The sequence below is a fragment of the Piliocolobus tephrosceles genome, chromosome X, assembly GCF_002776525.5.
Source record: "Piliocolobus tephrosceles isolate RC106 chromosome X, ASM277652v3, whole genome shotgun sequence".
Taxonomy (NCBI): domain Eukaryota; kingdom Metazoa; phylum Chordata; class Mammalia; order Primates; family Cercopithecidae; genus Piliocolobus; species Piliocolobus tephrosceles.
Window position 1 is genome coordinate 3355303 of NC_045455.1, and position 25187 is coordinate 3380489.

The following is a 25187-nucleotide window of genomic DNA, read 5'->3' on the forward strand; positions in this document are numbered from 1 at the left end:
TCGCAGAGCCTGGGCCAGGCTCTCCCTGCCGCACTGGCATCTCAATCCCACAGGCACAGGCAGCAGCAGGACCTGTGACTGGGGGTACAGCCTTGCTCATCGTTTAACCGGAGGCACAGGTCTCCTGTCTACAGAGAAGAATGCCAGTTCAGAAGTCACTCACCTAGAAAATCACCCTAGTAAAGCTACCCACATAGAAAAAGTCCCCAGGGGGCTCCTTACAATGAGGCATCTCGACAGAGCTGCTCAGTACTGGGGCACTCTGTCCCCCACAGCCAGGCCACTGCCTCACAGGCCGCCCGCCCACCCACCCGCCCACACTTCCCTGTTGGCTCTCCTGGTCCAGGGAAGCTCCTGGGAGCCTGTCCGGCTGGAGCGAGTGCGTGAAATACGTGGGTCTGAGAAAGAACAGGGAAGCAACGAGCTGATCGTAAAAAAACCCATTCTCTCCTTTAAGTAAAGGGATGTTTTACTTAGAACAAAAATTTAGTCATAAAAGCTATACAAAGAGTTCCTGTGACTGCTGAATCGTATTTCCTAAGGAAAGAAGGGGCTGCCTTGGGCTTATCCTTCAAGGCGCTTTGTCGCAGCCGTCATGGGGGAGAGGCGCTGGCAGTGAGGGCAGTCTCACACAGACAGCCTTGTATGCTTTTACCTCCCTGGTAGCTCACAATATCCTCACCTGAGAAAGTTGAAAGGTGAGCTTTAGCTGTTTAAGGAAAAAAATACAACGCTCAATTTAAATTAACCAGATCTGTCTTTTAATAGTTACCAGAATCTGGATGTTAATTCCCCAAAGGAAAAATGTCCATGGCACAGTTTTTCTGGAAAAGTTCACATTAGACAGTGAAGCTTCTGAAGTTAGGTGTCAAATTAGTAGTGACAATCTAGTTTTTAATCTTTAAAGTTCCTAGTTTTAAAGACAGTAGAATCCATTTGGGGCGTGTCTACATCACAGGGTATCACTCAAGAGTCATCATCAGGCCAAAAAGACTCTGACGGGAACCAGGAGGGTTTGGCCCTTGCAGTGGAAAGGCGTTACAGAAAGTGTAAGAGAACACCCTAATGTACGTCAGGCACAAAACCGTACCAAGCCCCACTAAGCCATGGCACCAGAGAACACGTCAATGTCAGGCCGCTCCAGGAAAACCACCCATACAGACAACAGAAGCTAACCCGAGGTCGACACCGCCATGAAGCGTGTTTGCTGAAGTTGCAGTTACTAGTGTCTTTACCGGACGCGAACATCCCTGAGGACACGGCCGTGCTGCTTCCTAAGCATACATGACCACGACACTGTCTGTCCCCGGGTCTCCTTAGTGCCATCGCTGCACCAGGCCCCGCATGCCCCAAGTCCCCCAGAGCCTTCTCCTGAGACAGCACTAGGGGCCACGTCAGATTCCAGGCTGCAGCCCTCCACGGCGCCCGTCCCCGGTCAGGTCTGCCCTGCTGGGGCTGGGTGTCATGGGGACCTCTGTGCAGACACAGACACTGGAGAGCGTGGGAGAGGAGGCGTCTGAGCTCCCCGCCCACCCACTCAAGGGTCGGCGTCACTCATGTTTCCTTCTGTTCCCATGGTGCCTCCAAAACGGTTTCCAAACAAAGTGATCACTGATGACCCTGGAGGATGTCAATAAGCCAACCAAATACCAGCAGCCGGATACCACCAAGCTGATGACACTTGAAAAGACGACGAGCTGGAGAAGGAAGAGCCCTCTGATGGACCCAGTCAGAGGAAACGCAGTCAGTGCAGTCAGGACGCAGGGAGACAGCCGGGGACCCATGCCCGGCGCCCTGCCGGGGGAAAGACTAGGGAAGGGAAGCAGGAGAGAAATGAAGGGCGTTGGCAGAGAGAGAAACAAGTAGAAACCTGGCTGATTTGGGAGCAGGTCGAGAAATTCCGTTGAGCTGCTAAAGAATTCTTCATTCTCACGTGATTTTCTTCATTTCTGTCTTCTCAGTTACCACCAAGGAGCTAAGGAGAGTTCAGGAATACTTTGTTTAGTGTCACCGTAACATCTCCAACCACGCATTAAGTTTAGCCAAAAACTGCAATATTCCAAATTCTTCAATTCTCAACAGCAACCAATTTATGCTCGAGTTGAAAATCTGGCAAGCACTGTGCGCCTTCAGCACACACGTGGGTCTGGATTTTCCCATCACATACACGCTCTCCCCTGTCCGAGGTGCCTACTTCCTTCTGGTCTGCGTGGGCTCAGGTTTCGAAGAGCTTGCTGAAGGCGGCCCCCACCTCGGCGATCATGTCGGAGGTGGTGGTGGAGCGACCGTGCTTCTGGAAGGCTTGGTGGTTGCACTGCCTGGTGAGAGAGCAGGCGCCGAATGCAGCCACCAGGAGAGGGCTGGACCTGCGGAGAGGGCGACAGCGGGAGGTGTGGGGAAGTGGGCGTCGTGGTCCGGGGGCCACAGCCACCCTGGGCTCTGGTTTGGACTCCTGTTTCAATCTTGGGACCCCAAATTGTCAATTTCAAGTCTGACATGCCTCTGAGGAGAAAGCAGCTTTATCACAGCGAAAATCACCATTAACCCTCCACTACTCCCTGGCAGGAGGCACACAGGAAATGTCTATGTACTCGGAGACAGGGCCAGGGCCCGCGACGGGCCAGGTGTTCTGGGGAGAGCCAGGCGGCACATGCTGCCTAGCCCTGTTGACTGTGCTCTCAGTGCCTGGGTGTGGAGGGCATCTGCGGTCTGAGAAGGTGGATTCCTGCTACTAGGGCTCCATCTCCTGGGAAAGGGGCGGAGGGAACGAGAGTGAACCCAGCAGAACGAACGGTAAGACTCCTGCCCTGCCCACACCCCTACCTCCTCAGCTCTCAAGTTCATGTGGACACACTTAGTTTGGGGGATGGTCCCAGACTTTGCCATCCAGGCAGTGAGGACAGATGAGGCCACTGGATGACAGGCCTGCCCACCCTCCAGAAGCCCAGGTCTGCCACACACAGCACCTGCAGCCGCCACGCTGATGGGCTCACAAAAGAGAAACAGAGGTGCTCAGAGGTGTGGGAATTGCTTGCATTCATAAAGTTTTCTGACTACAGAACTGGGCCAAGGGCCCTGGTCCTAGAATTCCGCTGTCTCTTAAAGAAAATTCACATCTTTTTTTTTTTTTTTTGAGACGGAGTCTCGCTCTGCCGCCCAGGCTGGAGTGCAGTGGCCGGATCTCAGCTCACTGCAACCTCCGCCTCCCGGGTTCACGCCATTCTCCCGCCTCAGCCTCCTGAGTAGCTGGGACCACAGGCACCCGCCACCTTGCCCGGCTAATTTTTTTTTGTATTTTTAGTAGAGACGGGGTTTCACCGTGTTCGCCAGGATGGTCTCGATCTCCTGACCTCGTGGTTCACCCGTCTCGGCCTCCCACAGTGCTGGGATTACAGGCTTGAGCCAGCGCGCCCGGCCCGAAAATTCACATCTTTAAGAACAAGTGTCTAAGTAAGCCTTGACCCTGTTTTCTATGTAAACCACTCAACTTCCTACAACAGCGTGCTGCTGGGCCTTAGTTGCACCTCAGAACTCTCTGGAGAGCTCTGAAGACTACCTCTGCCCCGGGCCCCATCCACCGTGAATGACGGACAGGCCCAGGCCAAGTGCGGGGTGGAAGCTTCTGCCAAGAGGGTTCGCCTGTGCCCTGAGATCTCTCCAGTGAAGCCTAGGGTTCATTCTCAGTGTCTCCAGGGCTACTTATTCAACGCGTGCGCTACTGAAATAGCTTAGAAAAATCAGATGGTTTCAAAGTAGAATAAATGAAGACGTGGCCTTACCCATTTGTTTTCTCCGGTCCAGCAAGGAGCGCCCAGTGTACCAGGACACCCAGGGAGCCCGACAGGAGGTCTCCTTGCCCTCCACACCTGCGGCTGCTGCCCTCCTGGCTGCACACAAGCACTGCACAGGGCAGAAGTGAGAGCAGGTGTCAGCATGGCCATGTGGATGAATGTGACAGTAGCCCTGCGTGTGGAAGGCCGCACGGCAGGCAGAGCCACACCCTCCAGGAGCAGCCCGAGGCTCCACTCACATCCTGCCCGCTATGGCTTTTCCCTGTTTGTTCCAAGGGTTGGAGGCAGCCTCTGTTTTACAAAAGAGGAAATCAAGGCACACAGTGGTGAGGCTGCCCCAGACCCCCGTGTAGCACAGCAGATTGGTGGAGACACCTGCAGCTCAGAACCGCCTCAGACAAGCCCAAGCAGGCAGCTCTGGCAGGGCGGCACCAGCCTCCAGCTCCTCCTACCAGCTCCTGGAGGACGAGCCCTTGCCTGCAGCCCACACTCCAGAGTTCACCTTAAACCACAGCTCAATCATAAAGGGCAACACCAAGCAAAGCCTCCACCGGCCTCATAACGCCACCCGTGCCTGTGTATGTGGGAATTCTCTGTTTCTTTGGAACATGTTTTGAAAACCAGGTGTTCCACTGTGTGAACCTGTTAGACCCAAGAGAGCCTTCCAGTGATTAAAAAACCCTCATCTCAAAGCTGTCAGAGTCCCTCTGAGAACATCTGCCCTGTGCTCCTTGTGCACAGCTGTGTGTGGATGAGTGTGTAAGGATGTGTGCGAGGCTGCGAGCACGACCGTGCATAAGTGCATGAGTGTGCAAGGGCGTGTGAGGCTGTGTGAGCATGACTGCATGTGTATGAATAAGTGCATGAGTGTGTGCAAATGTGTGCATGTGAACGTGAATGTACAAGTGTGGATGGGCACACACCCGCCCACAGATGCCTCAGTGTTCTGCCCTGATTTTGGTACCTACTCAGCAGCCTCACAGCTCAACAGGTGAGTACATTCACTATTCATCATCTGTTCAGGCCTGAATGCAGGGGGGCTTCCATTTTCAGAGTGAACAAGGACATGGCTCCCCAGATGCCTCGCTGACGCTGGGCCCGGCCTCCACGCCACTCCCACTTGGCTCTTGCTGAAGCCTCCCTGGGCTCCATGGGAGAGTGGCTGGCTGAAACTCGCCACACTCAGCGCCTGAGATTCCACTACCAGCAGCTCCAGGGCTTCCTGCACTTTCCAGTCATTTGGATAACAGAATGAAAATGCAATACAATACAGAATAACTGCAGGGATCATGGACGCCACAGGCGGGACGAAGGTGGCAGCTGGGGAATGCCCTACTGTTGCAGGCACCCTCCCGCCACACTGACTCTCATAACTGAGGCATGGGAGTTCAGCCGAGGGGTAAGGCCCACGGCTCGAAAGCCTGCTCTCACCACTGTCACCTCCCCTGGCAAAACAGTGAGAAGTCAAAACATGGACTCCGGAGAAGGTGTGGTTGACAGCAGGACTCCCTTTGTGCGAATGCGTGTGAACACGTGTGCACGGGAGAGGTCTTCCAGGGCTCGCGCTCAGCGTGGCCACGCTGACTGATCTGGCACCAGCCCACGCACAGAGGGCAGCCGCCACTCACCCTGCTGGCCATTGGAGAGGATGTCGCGCTCTCCTTTCTGGACCACCGTCACATTGCCCAGGGCCCGGCTGAGTCTCAGCACAGATCCATGGTGGTCATCGCTGTCCACAGGGCCTCTGAGCTATGACAACACAGGAAGACACAGAAAAAGCAAAGTCTTCCTCAGACACACGACACATGACATGACGGATAGCCCTGTCCCATCCGCCATGAGACTCACGCTCTCGTGCCTAAAGGGATCACCCAGGCACCTGCTAAAGGCCACGTAGGTGGAAGGAAGCCCAGGATATCGCCTGCAGCGAGTCCTCCAGGCAGATGCTGACGCGGTGCCTGCTGCAGTGCCCGTCCTCTGCCTGGTCAGAGCTGGCTGAAGGAGGACCACCCAAGGCTAGGTTCTGAGAGCTTTGTAGGAGTAATACAAATTCCAGTTGTACTGGGCACTAACACTGACGGGACACTTACCGTGTGGGGACTCAGAGCTTTACACAGGTTTCCTCATCTCATCCTCACAACCCCATGAAGTAGATGCCATCGTCACATTACAGACGAGGCACTCAAGACACAGAAAGTGATCTGTCCACAGTGTGCTGCAGGAGGGGCTGGCTGACCCGAGTCCCTGCCTCTCCCAAGCCCACTACACCATCATTCATCCAATCCAAGAGCACTACTGCGAGGACGGGCCATCCACCGGGAGAGGCACAGCGATGACTTGCAGGTCTGCATCCCTGCAGAGATGCGCCCACAGGGACAGGCTGGGCAGAAGCATGGAGCTCGTCCTTCACCCTCTTCAGGACGAATGGGGCTTGCATCCACCCTCCAGGGAGCCCACTGACTCACCACAGCATCATACAGTCTGCTGAACTCCATGTGGTTGGGAGTGAGGACCGCCTTCTGGTAGCCTTGGATGAGGGCTGGCTGCTGAGCGACCAGCCACAGGCCGTCCTGCACAGAACAAGGAGCCGTGCTCACTGCACAGGCCTTTCGGGAGTCCGAGCCAGGAGGAGAGAGGTCAACTCACCGCGTCGATGACGACAGGGATGTCCCTGGCCTTTGATGCTTCCAAAATGCCCTGCCAGAAGAGAAAACCAGGCTGAGTACCACACCTGCTGCCTCTGCTATCTCCTGAAAACTCACGGTGAAACTTAATTGCCAATGGAAGGGTCCTGGGAGGTGGAGCCTTTAAAAGGTGATGTGGCAGTGCCCTCGTGGGTGGGTTTAATGACCTTTAAAAGGGGCATAAAGGGTCTCTCTCCTGCCCTTCTGCCCTCGCCAGATGGATATCCACCTCCAGAACTAGGAGCCAGTAAGCGCCTGTTCATTATCAGTTACCCAGTCTGTGGTACTGCTATAGCAGCACAAAACAGACTAAGACACTTTTCCCAACAGCAGTGAAAGAACATTGAGCAGACTCTTAATAAAATGTAACATCAGGTCATCAAACAATAAATGGGAAATAATCAAGTAAATGAATAAAATAGAGAAGCAGAAAGACCCAATGAACTAGCAGAGCCCCTAAATAAGGCAGGACACTGGGAGCTCTGAAAGGCGAAGCCCAGTGGAAATGCCAGAAACAACAGCTAGGCTGTTAGTAACTCGTGAAGACACAACCCCCGCCCCAGCGAGGGCTTCCGGTTCTCCAACAGATACTAATCTGCAGTGTTCGGAGGCAAGAAATCTGAATTCCTGAGAATGCCCCAAATCATTAGTCATTATGTATTTTTCATATCACTTTACTTACATATTTTAAAATAACAAGTGACAATAATAAACAGAATCATTTTTCCCTGATAGGATTACAGTGAAGGTGTCAAACATTTTCTATTAAAAAAAAAAAACTGGATGTATAGAGACATACACATATATGTAATCAATATTTGGTGGCTTTTATTACTATGAACTAATATATTGTGATAAGATTATATGCCGCAGTAGCACATAAAGTGATCTTGACTTGACAGACACCTGATGGTAGAAAACATTAAAATAGAGAACATTAAACAAAATACATGCCAAGGTATTTTGTTTAATAAGGTATTGAAAACTAACGCCAGGTATGTTAAATGAAATTTGAAAGCTGACAAAGCATTAGCTGCTCTCTAACAAAGTGCTCACTTCAGCTTGTTTGTGACGCCCATTCCAGCTGTAGGGAAGTGTATACTTGGCTCTGACACGGGTCGGAGCATTAGCAGTGTGTCCTGAAGCCCCTTCCAGGGAGGCAGGTACCTGAGACTTCGTGAAGCTTATTTCCTTTATTAACAATAAAACTTCTTTGCTTGCCCTGAGTTTGGCTTTACTGGTAAAACTGGCAGGCCTTTGCTAATTCAGATTTTAAATCAGTTTCTGATTTCATGTTGCGGTATTTGGCAACAAGCTGACATTTTCATCTGTTTCTGTGTTTTCTTTTAATGTATTCGCAAAGAGTAGTCAAAAGTGAATATTCAAACCCTGGACAATGCAGTGTTACATGGGTCTCCCAGAAAGATTCGCAGCATCAGAGCACCCAGCGCAGCAGGGTGTCCCCACCCATGGGAAAGCAAACCCTGGTACACTGGGGAGAATCTGGAGGCGTCTCTCAAAACCGAAACGTCCTTACTGTTTGATCCAGCAACGGAACTTCTAAACATTCATCTTAGAAAACACCCAAAAGAGTGGACAACATACATAGGTTCAGGACACCACTGATGTTAACACGAAAAAAGCTGAAAACAGTGTAAATGAACTAGTTAAACACACTGTAGTAGATCCGTAGTAAATTCTGATGTAGCTGTTAAAAATAATGAGGAATATCACATATCCTGCCATGAAAAAGTCCCCAGAACACATGTTAATGAGCGTGAAAAGTGTACAGTGTGAGGACAGGTGCATTGGTCAAGATCCTGCGCTCCAGATTCAGACAACGTGGGTTCAAAGTCAGCCCGCGAGCCAGAAGACTTAATGTTGTTAGACATTCCCCAGCTGATCTTCTGTTTCAACATCATCCCTACCAAAATCCCGGCTGCCTGCTCCACAAATCAGCAAGCTGCTCCAAAACTGGAACGCACGGAGCCCCGGAGAGCCAAAACGACCTTGAAAAGAACGAATTTGGAGGACTCGGGCTTTCCGATGTCCAGGCTTCCTACGCAGCCACAGCAGTCAAGACTGGGCAGTTGCAGGACAGCTGTACAGACCAACAGAACAGAAACAAGAGTCCAGAAATAAGCCCTCACATTCAGGCTCAACGGATTCTCAGGAAGGATGACAAGACAAGTCGGGAGGAAAGAAGAGTCTCTCCAACACAGGGTGCTGCAACAACGGGACACCCACAAGCAAAAGCCTGACGCTGCAGCCTTCCTTCCACCACACCATCAGCTCAACATGCACCACAGAGCCAGATGTAACAGCCAAAACAATAAGGCTCTTAAAATGTAGGAGTAAACCTTGGGTTAGGCATATGCTTCTTAGATAAAACACCAACAGCACAAGGGACAAAAGAAAAAACAGCTAAATTGGACTTCAAAATTAAAAATCTGTGCTGTAAACAAAACCATCAAGGAAGTGAAGAGACAACCTACAGAATGAGAGGATTATCAGCAAATAGTCTGATAAGGAACCTGTGTCTAGAATGTACATGAAGAACTCCTAAAAGTCAATAATAAAAAGCCAGTTTTCAAAATGGGGAAAGGGTATGAGAATAGACACTTCTCCAAAGAAGATACCCAAACAGGCCGCGCATGGTGGCTCACGCCTGTAATCCCAGCACTTTCGGAGGTTGAGGCGGGCAGACACCTGAGGTCAGGAGTTCGAGACCAGCCTGGCTAACATGGTGAAACCCCATCTCTACTAAAAATACAAAAATTAGCTGGGTGTGATGGTGGGTGCCTGTAGTCCAAGCTACTTGGGAGGCCAAGGCAAAGGAATCACTTGAACCCAGGAAGCAGAGATTGCAGTGAGCCGAGATCACGCCATTGTATTCCAGCCTGGGTGACAGAGTGAGAATCTGTCTCAAAAAAAAAGAAAACAAAAGAAGACACCCAAACAGCCAATGAGCCCATGCGAAGATGATCAACAGTATCAGCGGCCAGAAAAACTCAAACCAAACCACAGTGAGGTCACTCCACGCCCACTAGAGTGGCTGCTAATAGACGACAACAGTAACAAGTGCTGGGGACGATGTGGCGAATCAGAGCCCTTGCACACTGCTGGAGGGAAGGGAAAATAGCGCAGCCGCTATGGGAGACAGTGGCAGGGCCTCAAATTGTGAAACACTGACACCCAGGAGAGTGAAAACACATCCACACAAAAAGTGGAAACCAATTTTCCATAAATTAGTGAACAGATAAAGCAAAGGTGGTGTCTCCATGCAATGAAATATTAGAGGTAGAAAAAGGAATGAAGTACTGATACATGCTGCTACACAGGTAACTCTAAATATCAAATTACGCAGAGTGACATAACTAGTCACTAAAGAGCACACGTTGCGTCATTCCATTCATATGAAATGTCCTGAACAGGCGAATCCAGAGAGACAGAAAGCATACTAGCTGAGTGGCTGCCAGGACCTGGGGAGACTGGGGAACAGGGAACAGATGCTAACGGGGATGGGCTGCTTCTGAAGGCAATAAACATAATCTAAGGTTGATCATGGTGATGGCTGCACAACTGTGAAAATACTTGAAGCTACCGAATAGTTCACTTTAAATGGGTGAAAAGTATGGTAGGTAAATCATCTAAATAAAGTCGCTTTTAAAAAACCACCTCTGCAATTTCCTTGTTACAAGACCCCGCGGGCATCTTGAACCCTTGCCAGGACTCAATTTGTCATCAGAAGAATGGGGATATGAATAGAAATCGACCTAATTGGATTGTTTTCAGGCCTACACCAGATGACGACCTCATCCAGGAATGTCGACGAAGTAGGGAGCCTCTGCTCCGCACCAGGCATGAGCTGGAAGCTGAGGAGGCGGCGGCAGCCCACACCAGATGACCTGAGGGCTCTCAAGACCACAGTGAGAGTGCAAGGGAACCAGAATGCAAGGTCCACAGTTCGGGCTGTGGGGGCAGCGACGGACACCCTCACTTCCCACCTTTCACACTTCCACGCTGCAGAGTGGTTTTTTAAGATACCAGTTTTTAAATTATGAACTTAAATTCACGAAGAAAAGAACCTGAAGCAGAGAACTCTGCTTTGTTCACCTTTAATTCATCCGCATCCCCAGGATGCAGAGCTGGACAGGGAGCAGCAGCCGTGCACTGCAGACCTGCAGCTTGCAGATGGGACTCCCCACTGACAGCCTCTCCCGGGGACGACAGAGGGTTCTCCTGCTCCTAAACATGGCCACCTCCTCCTTCTCGGTGAGCGGGTGAGACCTTAAAGCTCAAAGTCGGGCTCCGGTGCTAACTCCACGCTGCTTTCCCTGGTCCGTGCAGTGCCAGCCTGCGTCTGCCTGCCCCTCAGATGACTCATCCTGCACTGCTTGGCTCCATCACTCGCCACCTTCAAGGCCCGCGGCCTCAGAGACCCCTCCGTTAACTAAGCACTCAACAGAGTGCCATGCAGATGGTTGGCATTTTCAGGGTGACTGCTGATCTGGGGAACACAGAATGGTCAGGCACTTTCTAAGGGCTTTAAGCATAGTCCCTCACTAATGCCCGGCCTCTGATCACCATGCAGTCACCACGCCTTTCGCATGTGAGCGCCCTGCGGCACCAGGCTGTCTGGCACACTGTGTCTTTCTCCAGGAGCTCTAACAGGGGTCCCTCGGAACTCGAGAAAGGGCCTCAGAGGGCAGTCCCTGAGATGCATCTCCACAGGAGCACAGCCCCTAGCAGAGACACACACCAGCCCAGGGAGCATCAGAGGATGCAGGGAACACAGAGCTGGCAGCCAGCCCATCTTTTTACTGCCCCGATCCCAGGTGGTATTTATTTACAGCAGACACAAAGTGATCAGAATAATTTTCATCTTTTTGGATTCAGGTGGGCACAAGATGAACTTGAAGAAATAAATAGCAGCATCAATGAGAGCACATGTGTATGCATGTGGGCATGGACAAGCTGGCCCGTGGCACCTCGCAGCCTGACGTCAGAAGAGCATGGCGCCAGGGCTGTGCGGGAAGAGTACATGTGCATGCATGCAGGCATGGACAAGCTGGCCCGTGGCACCTCGCAGCCTGACGTCAGAAGAGCATGGCGCCAGGGCTGTGTGGGAACAACAGCCCAGGAGGCTGAGGGAACCCCAGGGTCCCCAGCGAGAAGGGGGTGGCCTGGGAGGTACACTCAGGCCTGACCCCAAACCTCTATCAGCTCCTCAATCCTGCTCACCCTCTCCTCACATCAGGCATAAAACATCAGAGCAACTCCACACACACTCTGGCAGCTGCTCCGTGAGAAAGCAGTTGGGCCCGGAGGGAAGCAGATCTCAGCACAGCTCCTCACCACCTTTGCACTGTTTCTCCTCCGTCCCTCAAATCTTATCTCAGTCACGCCATGAAGAGGCGCACAGAACACTGTTGTGGGAAGTCAGGGACCCCGAATGGAGGGACCGGCTGAAGCTGCAGCAGAACATAAATTGTGAAGATTTCATGGACATTTATTAGTTCCCCAAATTAATACTTTTGCAGTTTCTTACACCTGTCTTTACTGTAATCTCTGAACATAAATTGTAAAGATTTCATGAACATTTGTCACTTCCCCAATCAATACCCCTGTGATTTCCTATGCCTGTCTTTACTTCAATCTCTTAATCCCATCATCTTCTTTGTAAGCTGAGGGGGATGAATGTCGCCTCAGGACCCTGTGATTGTGTCAACTGCACAGATTGTAGAGCGTGTGTGTCTGAATATGAAATCTGGGCATCTTAAAAAAGAACAGGATAACAGCGATGTTCAGGGAACAAGAGAGGTAACTTTGAACTGGCTGCCGGTGAGCCGGACTGAAACAGAGCTATATTCCTTCTCTTTCATAAGCAAATAAGAGAAATATCGCTGAATTCTTTTTCTCAGCAAGGAACATCCCTGAGAAAGAGAATGCGCCCTGAAGGGAGGCCTATAGACGGCCCCTTTTAAGGGGTCCCTTCGAAGCCGATGGGATGAAATAAGCCGGTGGGATGAAATAAGCCCCGGTCTCCTATAGTGCTCCCAGGCTTACTAGGACGGGAAAATTCCCACCTAATAAATTGTGGTCAGATAGGTTACCTGCTCTCAAACACTGTTTCCTGATAAGATGTTATCAAATGACAATGTGTGCCCGAAACTTCATTAGCAATTTTAATTTCTCCTCATCCGGTGGTCCTGTGATCTCACCCTGCCTCCATTTGCTTTGTGATATTCTATTACCTTGTGAAGTATGTGATCTCTGTGACCCACACCCTGTTCGTGCACTCCCTCCCCTTTTTGAAAATCGCTAATAAAGACTTGGTGGTTTTACGACTCGGGGAACATCACGGATCCTGCCGACATGTGATGTCTCCCCCGGACACCCAGCTTTAAATTTCTCTCTCTTGTGCTCTTTCCCTTTATTTCTCAACCCAGCCTAGACACTTAGGAAATAGAAAAGAACCCATGTTAAACATCGGGAGCGGGTTTCTCCCGATAGAACACAACACAAAAAGGAAGAGAAATGCCTCTGTTCCAACTTCACGCCTAAGGGCTAAGCCTGTCATGAGGAAAGTGAGTGAGTATATACATACCTGGACATTTCTGAGAAGCGCATCATCTCTACCCAAGCCAGGTCCTACGACAAGAGCGTGCAGCCGGGGGAGCCACTTCTCCACCTCCTGAACAGCACTGGGGCTGTCGCTAAAGAAGGAAAGGCAGGCCAGGATGGTTACCCACAATTCCTCATTTATTTACTGTCATATATTTGTTTACATTTTATTTTGAAGAAATAATAACCAATAGTAATGACTTTTAAATAATTTCTGTAATTTAGATTTATTATTTAATCAGTACAGAAGGCTCCCATGTACCCTTTGCCCAGCCTCCCCTGAGGTTAACGCCTCACACACCCACATTCCGGATCAGCATAACTAACTTCACATTGGTTCAATACCATTCATTAAACCACAGCATTTTCCAAATTTCCCGTTTCCTCTTGATGTCCTCTTCCCGTTTCAGGACCCAAACCAGCCCCACACTACATGTGGCCATTGCCTCTCCCTCATCTATCTTTTAATGCCCAGATTTAGATGCCTAGCTTTCAACAGTTAAGACAAGTTAGAAAAAGAGTGATGGCTATTTTCAAAATAGCCAGTTTGTTTCCATCACATACACGTGTGGCTGTAAAGCCTATGTTGTGTGCTTACACACCAGGCCCCACACAATGCACTGATCCTGCTGCAGTTTCTCATTCAGAACAAGGCAGGGTTTTGCTTTTTCAGAACTCCTTCCTGTTCAGTGTGTCCTCTCCTTGAGCCCACTGTTAAGGCTTCTGTCTCCTTTCCTCCCTGACAAGCTCCCTTCTCAGGGTCACCAAGAACCCCACACTGTGAGATGCACCATCTGTTCTCAGGCCTCATCTCGAACTGACCCAGAGTGTGACCAGAAGGGCACACACAGGCCCTTCTAGTACTGTCTGGAAACAGCGGCTTCACTGACTCCTGAAGCGCCTGCTGCCTCCTCCCCAGCCCATGCTCCCAGCATCTGAGTGCCAAGCCCCCGACCCAGCCCCTCTCTGCCTCTTACTCCCTCGTCTTCCAGTTTTAAGCACCGTCCACATGTGCATGACTCCCGAGTCCATGTCCCCGCTGTCCAGTGCCCACTAGCCACATGCCTTGGATGTCTAACTGGCAGCCAAACTGCACCCCACACCCAATGCCTCATCTTCATCCCACCCAAGCCCGTTTTTCCACCACGTGGAGTGACAACTCGCTCAGACCAAAACCCTTGGTGGAGTCCGTGCCACTTGCCTTTTCCAATCCAATCTGTCAGCAAATTCCGCCCCCAAACTTTCCAAACATACCCAGAATCTGACCCCTCTCACCATCTAACTGTACCCTTCCCTCCCACAGGCCCTTAACACAGCCTCCGCCCCGGCCCCAGGGGCCCAGCCCAGCAGCCGCCAAGGAGCCTTTATGACCCACACTGGCCCTGCCCTGCCCACTCAGTGCCACAGCCACAGCCCTAACAGCAGCCCCACACCCTGTGGGGCCCAACCCTGTGCCTCTTGGTCACCTGACACATCACAGCGCCCCACCTGGAGCTCTGCACTGGCTCCTCCCTGGTGTGGAGAGGCCGGGCTCTACCCAGGCATCATCACACCGTGCTGCCACCCCGACCTCCCCTCGGCCCACTCTCACAACCCCCTCCCTGCTGCCGCTCTCTGCGGTTCCTTCCCCACCTGACATCCTGCTCTCCCTTGTCTTTCCCCAGAGCAGCACAGCCCCATCCAGTCTATGTGAACACAATTAAAAGTAAACAAGAGCACCTCCCAGCTACATTTCAAGCACTCAGTGGCCACAATCCTGGACGGCAGAGGGAACACCTCCACGCAGCAAGCTCTACAGCACAGGCTGTCTGGGGGAGCCTCACGGGGGCAGGTGTTTGCCTGCCCAGTTTGACGCTGACCCATGGAACACAGGCTACGGCCTGGCACCAGACATATCTGCTGAGTGCAGGAAGGTTCTTGTTACTGCTCAGAGGCCCTTCGTTTCCACCTTCTGCAAACCTGTCAGACACAGCCCACAGGGCCTCACTGCCTCTGGAGCTGGGCCCCAGCCATTTCCAACAGGCCCAAGTGCCCCTGACCCACCTCTCACCCCTCCCTGTTTGTCTTATTCTGATCACAGAAGAATGGGCTCTTTCGTTCCCTATTTCCTTTACAGCACCTGCTGACAAACTCAGAGGATGGAAAATCCATCAGACGCTTTTGGTGTCAGTGCAAAAACCCCAAATGATGCAGGAGGGAAAGACAGCCCACGAGAACCCGGCGCAGAGCGACTCACAGAACTGGGTGGACGATCAGCTCCGGGCTGTAGGCCTTAATCACAGGCGCGGCCGCACTGGCGCAGAACACGTGGGACAAATCTGCGCCCTGAAGAAGGAGCACAAGAGGCCGGCTCAGGGACCCGGTCCACAGGCCCCGGGAGGCTCCGGCATCGCTGCCCACCCACCAGACACAGGCGTCAGTGCCCCGGTGACATGCGTGAGAAACGTACTAGTTCGGGTTACACCCAGCCAGGTGGCTTAGCAAAGGGCCAGGCGCACAGCACAATACCTAAAAAGACAGACTTTTGCCACCACCATAGAGGCAGGGTCAGAGCCACACACACCAGCACAGCCCAGCTCAGCCCAGCTCAGCCTGGTCACCCTCCAGGAGGAAGGATCACAGAAAGAGGCCGGTCATTAGCACTTGCTCCGTGCATGGGAAACTGCAGGATCAACTGCTTCAGCTGGGACCTACAAAGGCATCCCAGGTTCACTCTGGTGGAGTACAATACAAATCACACTTTAGGTTTTAAAAATGGGCTTCAATTGAGGCCACATGCAGTGGACCATGCCTGTAATCCCAGCATTTTGGGAGGCCAAGGCGGGCAGATCACGTGAGGTCAGAAGTTTGAGACCAGTCTGACCAACACGGAGAAAACCCATCTCTATTAAAAATACAAAAAAAATTAGCTGGGCATGGTGGCAGGTGCCTGTAATCTCAGCTACTCGGGAGGCTGAGGCAGGAGAATGGCTTGAACCCAGGAGGCGGAGGTTGCTGTGAGCTGAGATCGTGCCACTGCACTCCAGCCTGGGCGACAAGAGCAAAACTCCGTCTCAGAAAAAAGAAAAAAACAAAAATAGGCTTCAATTGAAGTGATCTTGTCAGGATGTCAGGATAGACTTAAGGGTGTTTCTACTACCTATGATTACCTTAAGAAGTTATTTAGATTTCTATCAGAAAACATTTGTTTTAATCATATTTAATCAAACTCTCCACCAGAAAAATCCCAATGAAGAACTTTTAAGTAAACATACCACTTTGAGAGCTGAGATTGCTGCAAAATATGGGGCTCCAGTGTACCTAAAAAGAAGGTATTTAGAGTCAAAAACTTCTGAGAATAACGTAAGCATACCTTGATCAATAAATACGTTATCAATAAAAAATAGGCATAAATAATATAGACATGGTTTATCAATAAATAACAGACATGAAGCACAGAGCACAAACCCAACACCTAGAAGATGCTCAGTAAATGTTCAACGAACATGAACCGGGTTGGACTAGAAATGTCTAACCTTTTTTTTTTTTTTTTTGAGACGGAGTTTTACTCTTGTTGCCCAGACTGGAGTGCAATGGTGCAATCTCGGCTCACTGCAACCTCCGCCTCCTGGGTTCAAGCGATTCTCCTGCCTCAGCCTCCAGAGTAGTTAGGTTTACAGGCATGTGCCACCACCCCCAGCTAATTTTGTATTTTTAGCAGAGACGGGGTTTCTCCATGTTGGTCAGGCTGGTCTCAAACTCCCGACCTCAGGTGATCTACCCGCCTCGGCCTCCCAAAGTGCTGGGATGACAGGCATGAGCCACAGCGCCCAGCCAGAAATGTTGATCTTTTACATAAACCTTCATGCCTTTCAGGAGAGTGAATCTCTGGCTTACGGCATGCCTGCAGTCTCTCTGCAATGTGAATGTTCCAGGTGAGGAGCTGACCGCAGGCTTCTGCCCAGAGAGAAGAAAGTCACAACCACACGTTCAGAGGAGTCGGGCATGGATGGGGCCCCAGACCGGGCAGACCCCGTCCTCCAAGAGTCACAGTCAGCAGAAGCCAGATGGGGCCACTCAGGACAAACAAGAAACAGCACCCACCACCCAGCTGCTTCCACCTCACTGTTCTGGAATCGCGGGCACTCCAGGTCTAAGGGCACCTCAGGCACAGAAAGGAAGAGCCTTGTCCTGGCATCAGATGGGCAAATGCAACCTTTATGCCCATTCCGAGCAGTGAAATGTTTTGCTAACCCAAGAAAAACAGACCTGGGCAAATGCTGACACATGTCACCTTATATGGCCTTCTCCTGCAAAGCAGTGTCAACAGAAAGTGTTGTAAATGCAAAAGAAAGGACAGAACAGGCAACATACATGCACACCCTCTTACATTATGTGAAAACGAGCCTCACTAATAAGAGAAATGCATTAACACAAGAAAGTCTGTCGACTTGACTAGCAAAGGTTGTCCTCCAAGGGCTGCAGGGAACAGGTGCTCTTGGGAAGCAGCACACAGTAACACAATGGGGGTCCAATTCAGCAGCGGCACCAGCATGTAAATGCACGCATACCTGATCCAGTAACAACTCTCAACACACTCGATGGCACGATCAACAGCTGCAAATGGAGGGATGGGCAAAGAGAGATACCACATACATGCAAGCAGAAAGCAAGCAGAAACAGAAAGAGCCACGTCAGGCTTTCCGTCAGAGGCAGAAGGTATCATCCTTCACACCCAAGGACAACTTACAAACAGCTACGTACCAAACACAGCAGCAAAACAGAACAGAAGCAAGCTAGAGATTTGTCAAATTTCGTAAATGACTTTCAGTAACATCTTTAAATTGACAAAGTAAACCAACAGGTTGCTGAGCGTTTCTATCCTAAACACAAAAAACAGGCTTGTGGTATGAAGTCCGGTTAAATACGGAAAAGCAAAAAGTGGAAAAAACAGGCTCATTTCCCCACTACAAGCAAAACTTAACACTGACACACACGAGGGAACAATTCAGTCAGAGCTCCTCAGAGTTATTTCCTAGTTAATCAAAAAGGGGATCACTGAAAAATACTGAGTGTCCTATCAGGCTGCACTTGGAAATGATTACTGAGGTCAAACTAGACAGCGTGAATGACAGGCAGGTAAGCAGCCAGCCAGCAACTGACTTTTTAAACACCAACGCTGCACATCAGTTACTTACTCCTGACAGCCTCCAACTACGCCTATTCTTCCATCTTGTCCTTTGTGCTTTGTGGAAGACAGAGGAGGTATAATATTTCTCACCAGCTGCAAAGTATTTTCCATATCCTTTACTGAATGTACTTTACGTAGGGAAAATGCTCTTTCTAAAACTGAAAGACAAGAAAAATGAATAATTCAGAAAGGTAAACAGATATTGTTAGTACACATCATAGCCCATTAGCCAAAACTCTCTCCAAAGTTAATATGAAGGCTATAGATTTTTACCCAGCGGTTTTATTTCTGTAAGCAAATATGATGTTCAAAATTACATTAACACGTGTCATTTTTTTTTTTCTTTTTTGAGATGAGCTCTTGACTCCGTCACCCAGGCTGGAGTGCAGTGGCGTGATCTCAACTCACTGCAACCTCTGCCTCCCAGGTTCAAGCAATTCTCCTGCCTCAGCCTCCTGAGTAGCTGGGATTATAGGCGTCCGCTACCACACCTGGCTAATTTCTGTATTTTCAGTAAAGATAGGGTTTCACCATGTTGGCCATACTGGTTCAGAACTCCTGACCTCAAGTGATCTGCCAGCTGCAGCCTCTCAAAGTACTGGGATTACAGACGTGAACCACTGTGCCCAGCCTGAACACATGTAATTAACACATAAAGTAACACATGCTATTTATTTATTTATTTGAGACAGAGTCTAGCTCTGTCACCTAAGCTGGAGTGCAGTAGCACGATCCTGCTCACTGCAACCTCCGCCTCCCAGGTTCAAGCGATTCTCCTGCCTCAGCCTCCCGAGTAGCTGGGATTACAGGTGCCCACCACTACGCCCAATTAATTTTTTGTATTTTTAGTAGGGATGGGGTTTCACTATGTTGGCCAGGCTGGTCTTGAACTCTTGACCTCATGATTCGTCTACCTCAGCCTCCCAAAGTGCTGGGATTACAGGCATGAGCCACCATGCCAGGACAACACATGCTGTTTCGATCAGGTTTATTTTTCAAATGTATGAGAAATTTTGGAAGACCATTTAATTTTCCAGAAAGTTTTACCATTTTATCAAGTCAAAAATGCATTATTCCTTAATAAACTATCTTACTTCATTTCAATTTCCCTTTAGGCTTATTAGGTCTTTTCTCTCCTCACAAACTGGAAAGCGAGTTCCCGCCTGTAATCCACTGGGATGCTCAGAAGCCTGCCAGATTCCTCATATTACTCCCAACTGTAATTCCAATACTCCACTGGATATTAATGAAATAACCTAAACACGGCATTCTAAATATGGCACACTTCTTAAACTGGGTTCACAGTGGCACTTAAAGTAATTTCATCATCTTGAGTTGTCTCTAAACGGCTACACTTTAATTGGCCTTTCTTGAAGAGCTTCCTGTGTTGTATATTTTACCTTAATATTTAAAACAGCTTGGCTATGAGAGAAATGCTGGTATGTTCTATACAGCTCAATGAATAGATAAGAAAGCATACATTCTCCCTAGAATGAAAAGATCTTTGCAAATATAAACAGTATTTTTTCAAACAAGGTGCTCAATATTTTTATCCTTCCAATTATCTCAGCAGCAGAGAAAAACCAGATGTGTCACAAGTTCCACTGACCACAGCCCAAAGCTGACTGAGTGCTTCATGGCAAAAGAGCTTCGTCTTTTAACTCTTACAGTTTTACTTTTTACTCAACACAATTTTTGAAGGAATTTTCTTTCTGAATAGATGTAACTGCCTTAGCTGACAGAGCAGATGTGGAGATCCCCCAAGATAAAAAGATCCTATGAATCCCCATCAACCCAAAACCCTTTTTTTATTTTTTATTTTTTGAGACAGAGTCTCACTCTGTCACCAAGCTGGAGTGCAGTGGCACGATCTCGGCTCACTGCAACCTGCGACTCCCTGGTCTAAGCAATTCTCCTGTCTCAGCCCCCTGAGTAGCTGGCACTACAGACGCATGCCACCACGCCCAGCTCATTTTTGTATTTTTAGTAGAGACAGGGTTTCACCGTGTTGGCCAGAGTGGTCTCAATCTCCTGACCTTGTGATCTGCCCATCTCGGCCTCCCAAAGTGCTGGGATTACAGGTGTGAGTCACCGCGCCCAGCCCAACCCCAGACCTTTTCACCTTCTTCCAGACCAACACACGCTAAGACCCGGCACAGAATCACTACAATCTGTGGACCAAGAAGAGACACAACGAGGCTTTCTGCGCTACCTGCAGGGGACCGATGCGCCCATCCTTGAAATTCCTCCAGGCAGGCTAAATTATGGTTTTAAAATAATACACTTCTCTAGAAGAGACATTTATGGGGTCGGGCACAGTGGCTCACAGCTATAATCTCAGCACTTTGGGAGGCGGAGGTGGGTGGATTACCTGAGGTCAGGAGTTCGAGACCAGCCTGGCCAACATGGTGAAACCCCATCTCTACTAAAAATACAAAAATTAGCTGGACATGGTGGTGCACGCCTGTAATTCCACTACTCAGGAGGCTGAGGCAGAAGAACTGTTTGAACCTGGAAGGTGGAGGTTGCAGTGAGCCAAGATTATGCCACTGTGCTCCAGCCTGGGTGACACAGTGAGGCTTTGTCTCAAAAAAACAAACAAACAAACAAACAAAAAAGACATTCATGTATATCGGTCAGCACCCTGTCTCTGTCAGGGGGAGCTGTTCTATGCACTGAAGGAAGCAGCATCCTTGGCCTCTACCCAGTCAGCAATGCATGCACACACACCCAGTGGTGACAACCAAAAATATCTCAACACTCCCAAACGTCTTCTGCGGGGGGCAAAATGAGCCTGAGTTAAGAACCACTAGTAGAGATGCACGCGTGTAGTTTTAGCACCTTTAAATATACCAGTACTTCAAATTAAATCATATGTAAGCTCATATAAAATACAAACTGTGACTTATCACAGAGAAAAACAATTTAGTCAGACTTCAACTTACAGATATTAAAAATTAACATCTATGTCAATGTACCCTGCCTGATGAAAACAACTCCGAAATGGTAATACTTAATAAATGTGTATTTGTCACAATAAGAAAAGGAATAAAATGGTTACACCAGATAATACTGTACATTTTCCAGGAAGCTTCTTTCTTCCGATATCCAAGATTCATATCTTATGCACATCTGTATCTTAAATTTCAGATTTACGTCTTAAAAAAAGTACTAGAGGTGAGGTATGAATATTTAATGTTTATATCAAAAAGAGCAAATATCATAAACCAATATTTAACTACCCATTTGCACTTTGCCTCATAGTTGAAACAACCCACACATTACCAAAAAGGATTTGACACAAAATTAGGCCACATCCACGAGTCCAGGTGGAGCACCTGTTGGGTGGAGGGGAGCACTGCTGCCCTCGTGCAACCAGTGTCGCCCAACACCCCCCCAGGAGAGGAGGGCAGGGCCAACTCAGGGCCACAGCTGCAGCGCCAGAGCTCCCAGGTGTGCTGTGTTCCAAGTGCTTGTCCTCTCTGCATCTGCTCCTCAGAGCGGAAAAGCTTCCCTTCTGCATCACACTTTGCTGAAAGTCCTCCCAGGGCTTTGGCACAGGAGTACTGGGATAGTACCTTTTTGATCTTTTTGGTTGTGAAAGAGGAGATGTGCTAGTCCAGGCATGGATACGCTTAAAGCCTACAGGTTTTTAAGCAAATAATGATTTTTATGATTTTTATTGTTATTCAAATAATGACAAGAACACATACAATTTTTCCTCCACTTCAAGGTAAGCTTTATTAAAATGGCAAGATATCAGGGGACTTAAACATCAAATACAATATACAAATATGGGCCACTTTCTAAGGAAGATTTACAGTAGGTTAAGCATTAAAGTCCCATTTAACACAAGCCAAAAATGTCAATTCTGATTTTGTGAAAACACACTACATCCACATAGCAATCTTTATAATACCTAGAAAGAAAACATGGGAGTAAATCCTGTTTTGAGCTATTCTTTCATCTTATATAGAAGGTAGTGTTTTGGAGCCCAAAATGTGCAAATCACCTTCACAGCAACTTGATTAACCCATCAGCGGGAGTCGCCTCCTCCTCCTGTTCTGTTGTGAAATCTTAAGACTTTGTCAGATTCCCAGTTCCCTGGCCATGATGCTCCTGTAAGGGCTGGGTCTAAGAACCCTGGAGAACAAGAAGCATCATCCAGAAACTAAACATTTAAAGATTTACACATGAGAAAAATGGTTCTCAAATGTAAGCTAGCTTAAAATTATTTTAAAATCATAACATAATTGATAGTAACTTTTTTGCTACATAATTTTAAAAACTCAAAGTGATACCAAAAGTAACTACTATTACATGTGGGTTCTGAAACCTTTCAAGCACACAGACGACCCACATGGTAGGGGTTGACCCGGACAGAAGGAGGAAGTGCTTACGTCGGGACTGGTGGAGAATCACCACCCCACTGTCTGCCGCAGGAAATGCGGCACCTTCCCACAATGCAGCACTGACTCCTTCCATGTGGGACTCCATCACCTCGAACACAGCCTGGCACAGAACAAGACACCGGGTAACGATTCGATGAACTAAAGACATCGCGATTCCCTCTCCTCGCTAACAGCCAGTTTATCTTTCTTTTACAGATAAGGAAACTGGGGCCCAGAGAGAGACCTGTGCAGATGCTGTGGGCAGTAACAAGCCAGGCCATGAGACACTATTTTATCAAAGTGCTGCCATGATTTTGTTTTTATTTTTGTGGGCACATAGTAGGTGTAAAATGCCATTTTAAGGCAAAATAAGAAGTACAGCATTTTCACTTAACTAGAATTGTACTAACGCCAAGTAAAATCCAGGCTGCTCACCAGCATTCACCTAAGATAAACAGCTTCTGTTAGCAAAAGTGCCAAAGCAGGTCAACTACACTTTCCAGCATTTGGCAGTGAAGCAAGTTCCAGCTGGCTTACTGACGTCACCGTTTGAACTTATCCACAGAAATATTTACATATAAACACCAAAGTTCTGAAGGATAAAAAGGCCTTGACAATAGGTGGCTTAAGATTTATCCCATTCAGTAACTCTTCAGCACAATTCTGAGTCTGGAAGAACAGGTCATATCTGTTTGCCTTTTGTTTTAAGGAAGCACGTCTAGGGAAGACTATCACTGCTGCTTTGTGCTAAAAGTGCTTTTAGTACTGGAAAATTCTACCTTAAAAAAAAAAAAGTACTTTAAATTAATGTGAATTATAACTAATTCAGAGCATCTACAAACAATCCCTAAGTTAACTGAAATATTCCCAAAGCCTGGATGGGAAGTCAGTAATATACAACTCTACCTGGTTTTTCGTAAATGTTTAGCAAGTCAGTCTGATAATAAATCCTCAACCAAGTGCAATGAAAAATCTTGCTACTAACCATGGTGTATGAATTTAAGGTAAAGAACTACAAATAAATCTCTAATTAACGTGATGTTAAGAAGCCTCCCTGCTGGTGTGACTGAGGTGCAGTGTAGAGTACCTCTCAGTGCCACCCAATGCATTCAGAGTGTGTGATGAAAACAAAAAGCCAAAACTCTCTGACGATGCCCAACATATACACAAGGTAAAATCTGTCTAATGACTACAGCAACAAACGTTGCATTTAACCATTTCGGCCACTTACTGGCTGGAGAATCCTGGCTAAGTCACTGTCTCTGAGCTTCTATGCAAGCTGGATAACACTAATCTGTCCTTATGAGAAATGAGATATACACGAGCTACTTCCTGTATAAAATATGTTAGATACACCAATACCCACAAGGCAAACAAAAAGAGAAAAAACCCTATAAAGAGATGGGGCTCCAAGCACGTGCTCAGCTCCTGCTTACATTCTTTCTACATAATCCGTTCTATTTGAAAAGGCATCTCAGCGTGCAAGGACCAGCCAAGGCCAGGGCAGGGCCCTCGGGGGCATCTGGCCAGCGCTCCAGGTTCTGGGGATGACTCAGGTGAGCCTCCTTCCCCAAGAGACCTCCTACACGCACATACACACCCTGGCACGGGACGGGCGAAGGAGGCCTGGCTGGTCGAGTCCTTTTCTGTGGTCCTGGCGTCGCAGTATCAAGTCCCTCTCGTCCAAGGACGTGCAGGGTCTGTACTTGCACAGCGACACTGGGGCTTCAAGCTGGGGATGTAGACGCAGCCCTGCTCCAGGTGTGCGCGAAGCCCGCTCAGCCGGCCAGCTCGCCGGCACGCCCGCCGCGTCCCTGGACACCAGGAGGGCCCCCGTCTCCCTCTCGGACCAAACAGCAAGTCCGGAGCGGGGATAGAGCAGAGCAGACGGATACGACCAGCGCCCCACGGCGCCCCAGGGTCCTCCTACCGGCCCTCGGCCCCCCGTTCCCTGGCCGCCGCTCACGCCCGATCCCGGGACGGGCACGGGCTCCAGCCCCGGTGCCACCTTCTGCCCCTCTGTCACCCCGCGCAGAGGCTCCCGTCACCCCGAGCCGCGCCCAGCCGTGGCAGCGCCGTTCCAGGAGGCCTCCCGCCTTTCCCTACTCCGCGCCGCAGGCCACACGGCGCCCTGGCCCCGTGCGCGGGCTGCCCCTCGGCGGCGCCTCCCCATCGCGAGCCAGCAGAGGCGGTCTGCGGTCGGGTACCTGCGTCCAGTGGTGGCCCGTAGAGCGCGAGTGCGGCCGAGAGCAACGCGACAACAGCCGTGGCGGCGACTGCAGCCCCGGCCCCCGCCCGTGTGACCATCACCGGGCCAAATGGAGTCGACCTTACCTCGCCTGCAAGCCCGGATTGCCCCACAGCGAAGACTCAGGGCCATCGGGCAGCATTCCGGACTCCCAGCTGCCCCCGCGCCGCCGCCGGAAATACAGTCATAGCAAGCTTTTTCCGGTTTCCCGACCGCCCCCGCGCCGCTGTCGGAAGTGGGATCCCAACTCGCTCAATCACACCCGGTTCTAGATGA

General features: G+C 49.5%; 1 protein-coding gene and 1 pseudogene across 5 annotated transcripts; one reads left to right on the forward strand and one right to left on the reverse strand.

Moving 5' to 3' along the window:
* Window positions 1-738: 738 nt before the first annotated feature.
* NAXD (NAD(P)HX dehydratase) lies at window positions 739-25185 on the reverse strand. 5 transcript variants are annotated; one of them, XM_023217658.1, is made up of 11 exons: window positions 24998-25185; window positions 18280-18430; window positions 16357-16402; window positions 15339-15427; window positions 13086-13194; window positions 6438-6488; window positions 6257-6361; window positions 5420-5540; window positions 3780-3900; window positions 2195-2366; window positions 739-1975 (listed from the first exon to the last, which is right to left on the reverse strand). In XM_023217658.1, exons 1-10 carry the CDS (start codon window positions 25041-25043, stop codon window positions 2216-2218), a joined length of 990 nt encoding a protein of 329 aa, XP_023073426.1. In that variant the 5' UTR covers window positions 25044-25185; the 3' UTR covers window positions 739-1975; window positions 2195-2215. The 5 variants fall into 5 exon arrangements, 3 of the variants coding, with proteins under 3 accessions (XP_023073426.1, XP_023073425.1, XP_026313289.1); XM_023217657.1 differs by having other exon boundaries at window positions 739-2366; XR_002732735.1 differs by lacking the exon at window positions 739-1975 and having other exon boundaries at window positions 2339-2366; window positions 3780-5013.
* LOC111546324 lies at window positions 24402-25187 on the forward strand (annotated as a pseudogene).

Bases quoted from the DNA above. Each gene is read 5' to 3' on its own strand.
- NAXD (XM_023217658.1), bottom strand. From the start codon at position 25,043: ATGGCCCTGAGTCTTCGCTGTGGGGCAATCCGGGCTTGCAGGCGAG. The intron at 13,195-15,338 runs GTGAGTCGCTCT...TTCCTTCTTTAG, and splicing joins CTGATCGTCCACCCAGTTCT to CGACAGCCCCAGTGCTGTTC. The intron at 5,541-6,256 runs GTGAGTCAGTGG...GTGTTGTCATAG, and splicing joins GCAGACTGTATGATGCTGTG to CTCAGAGGCCCTGTGGACAG.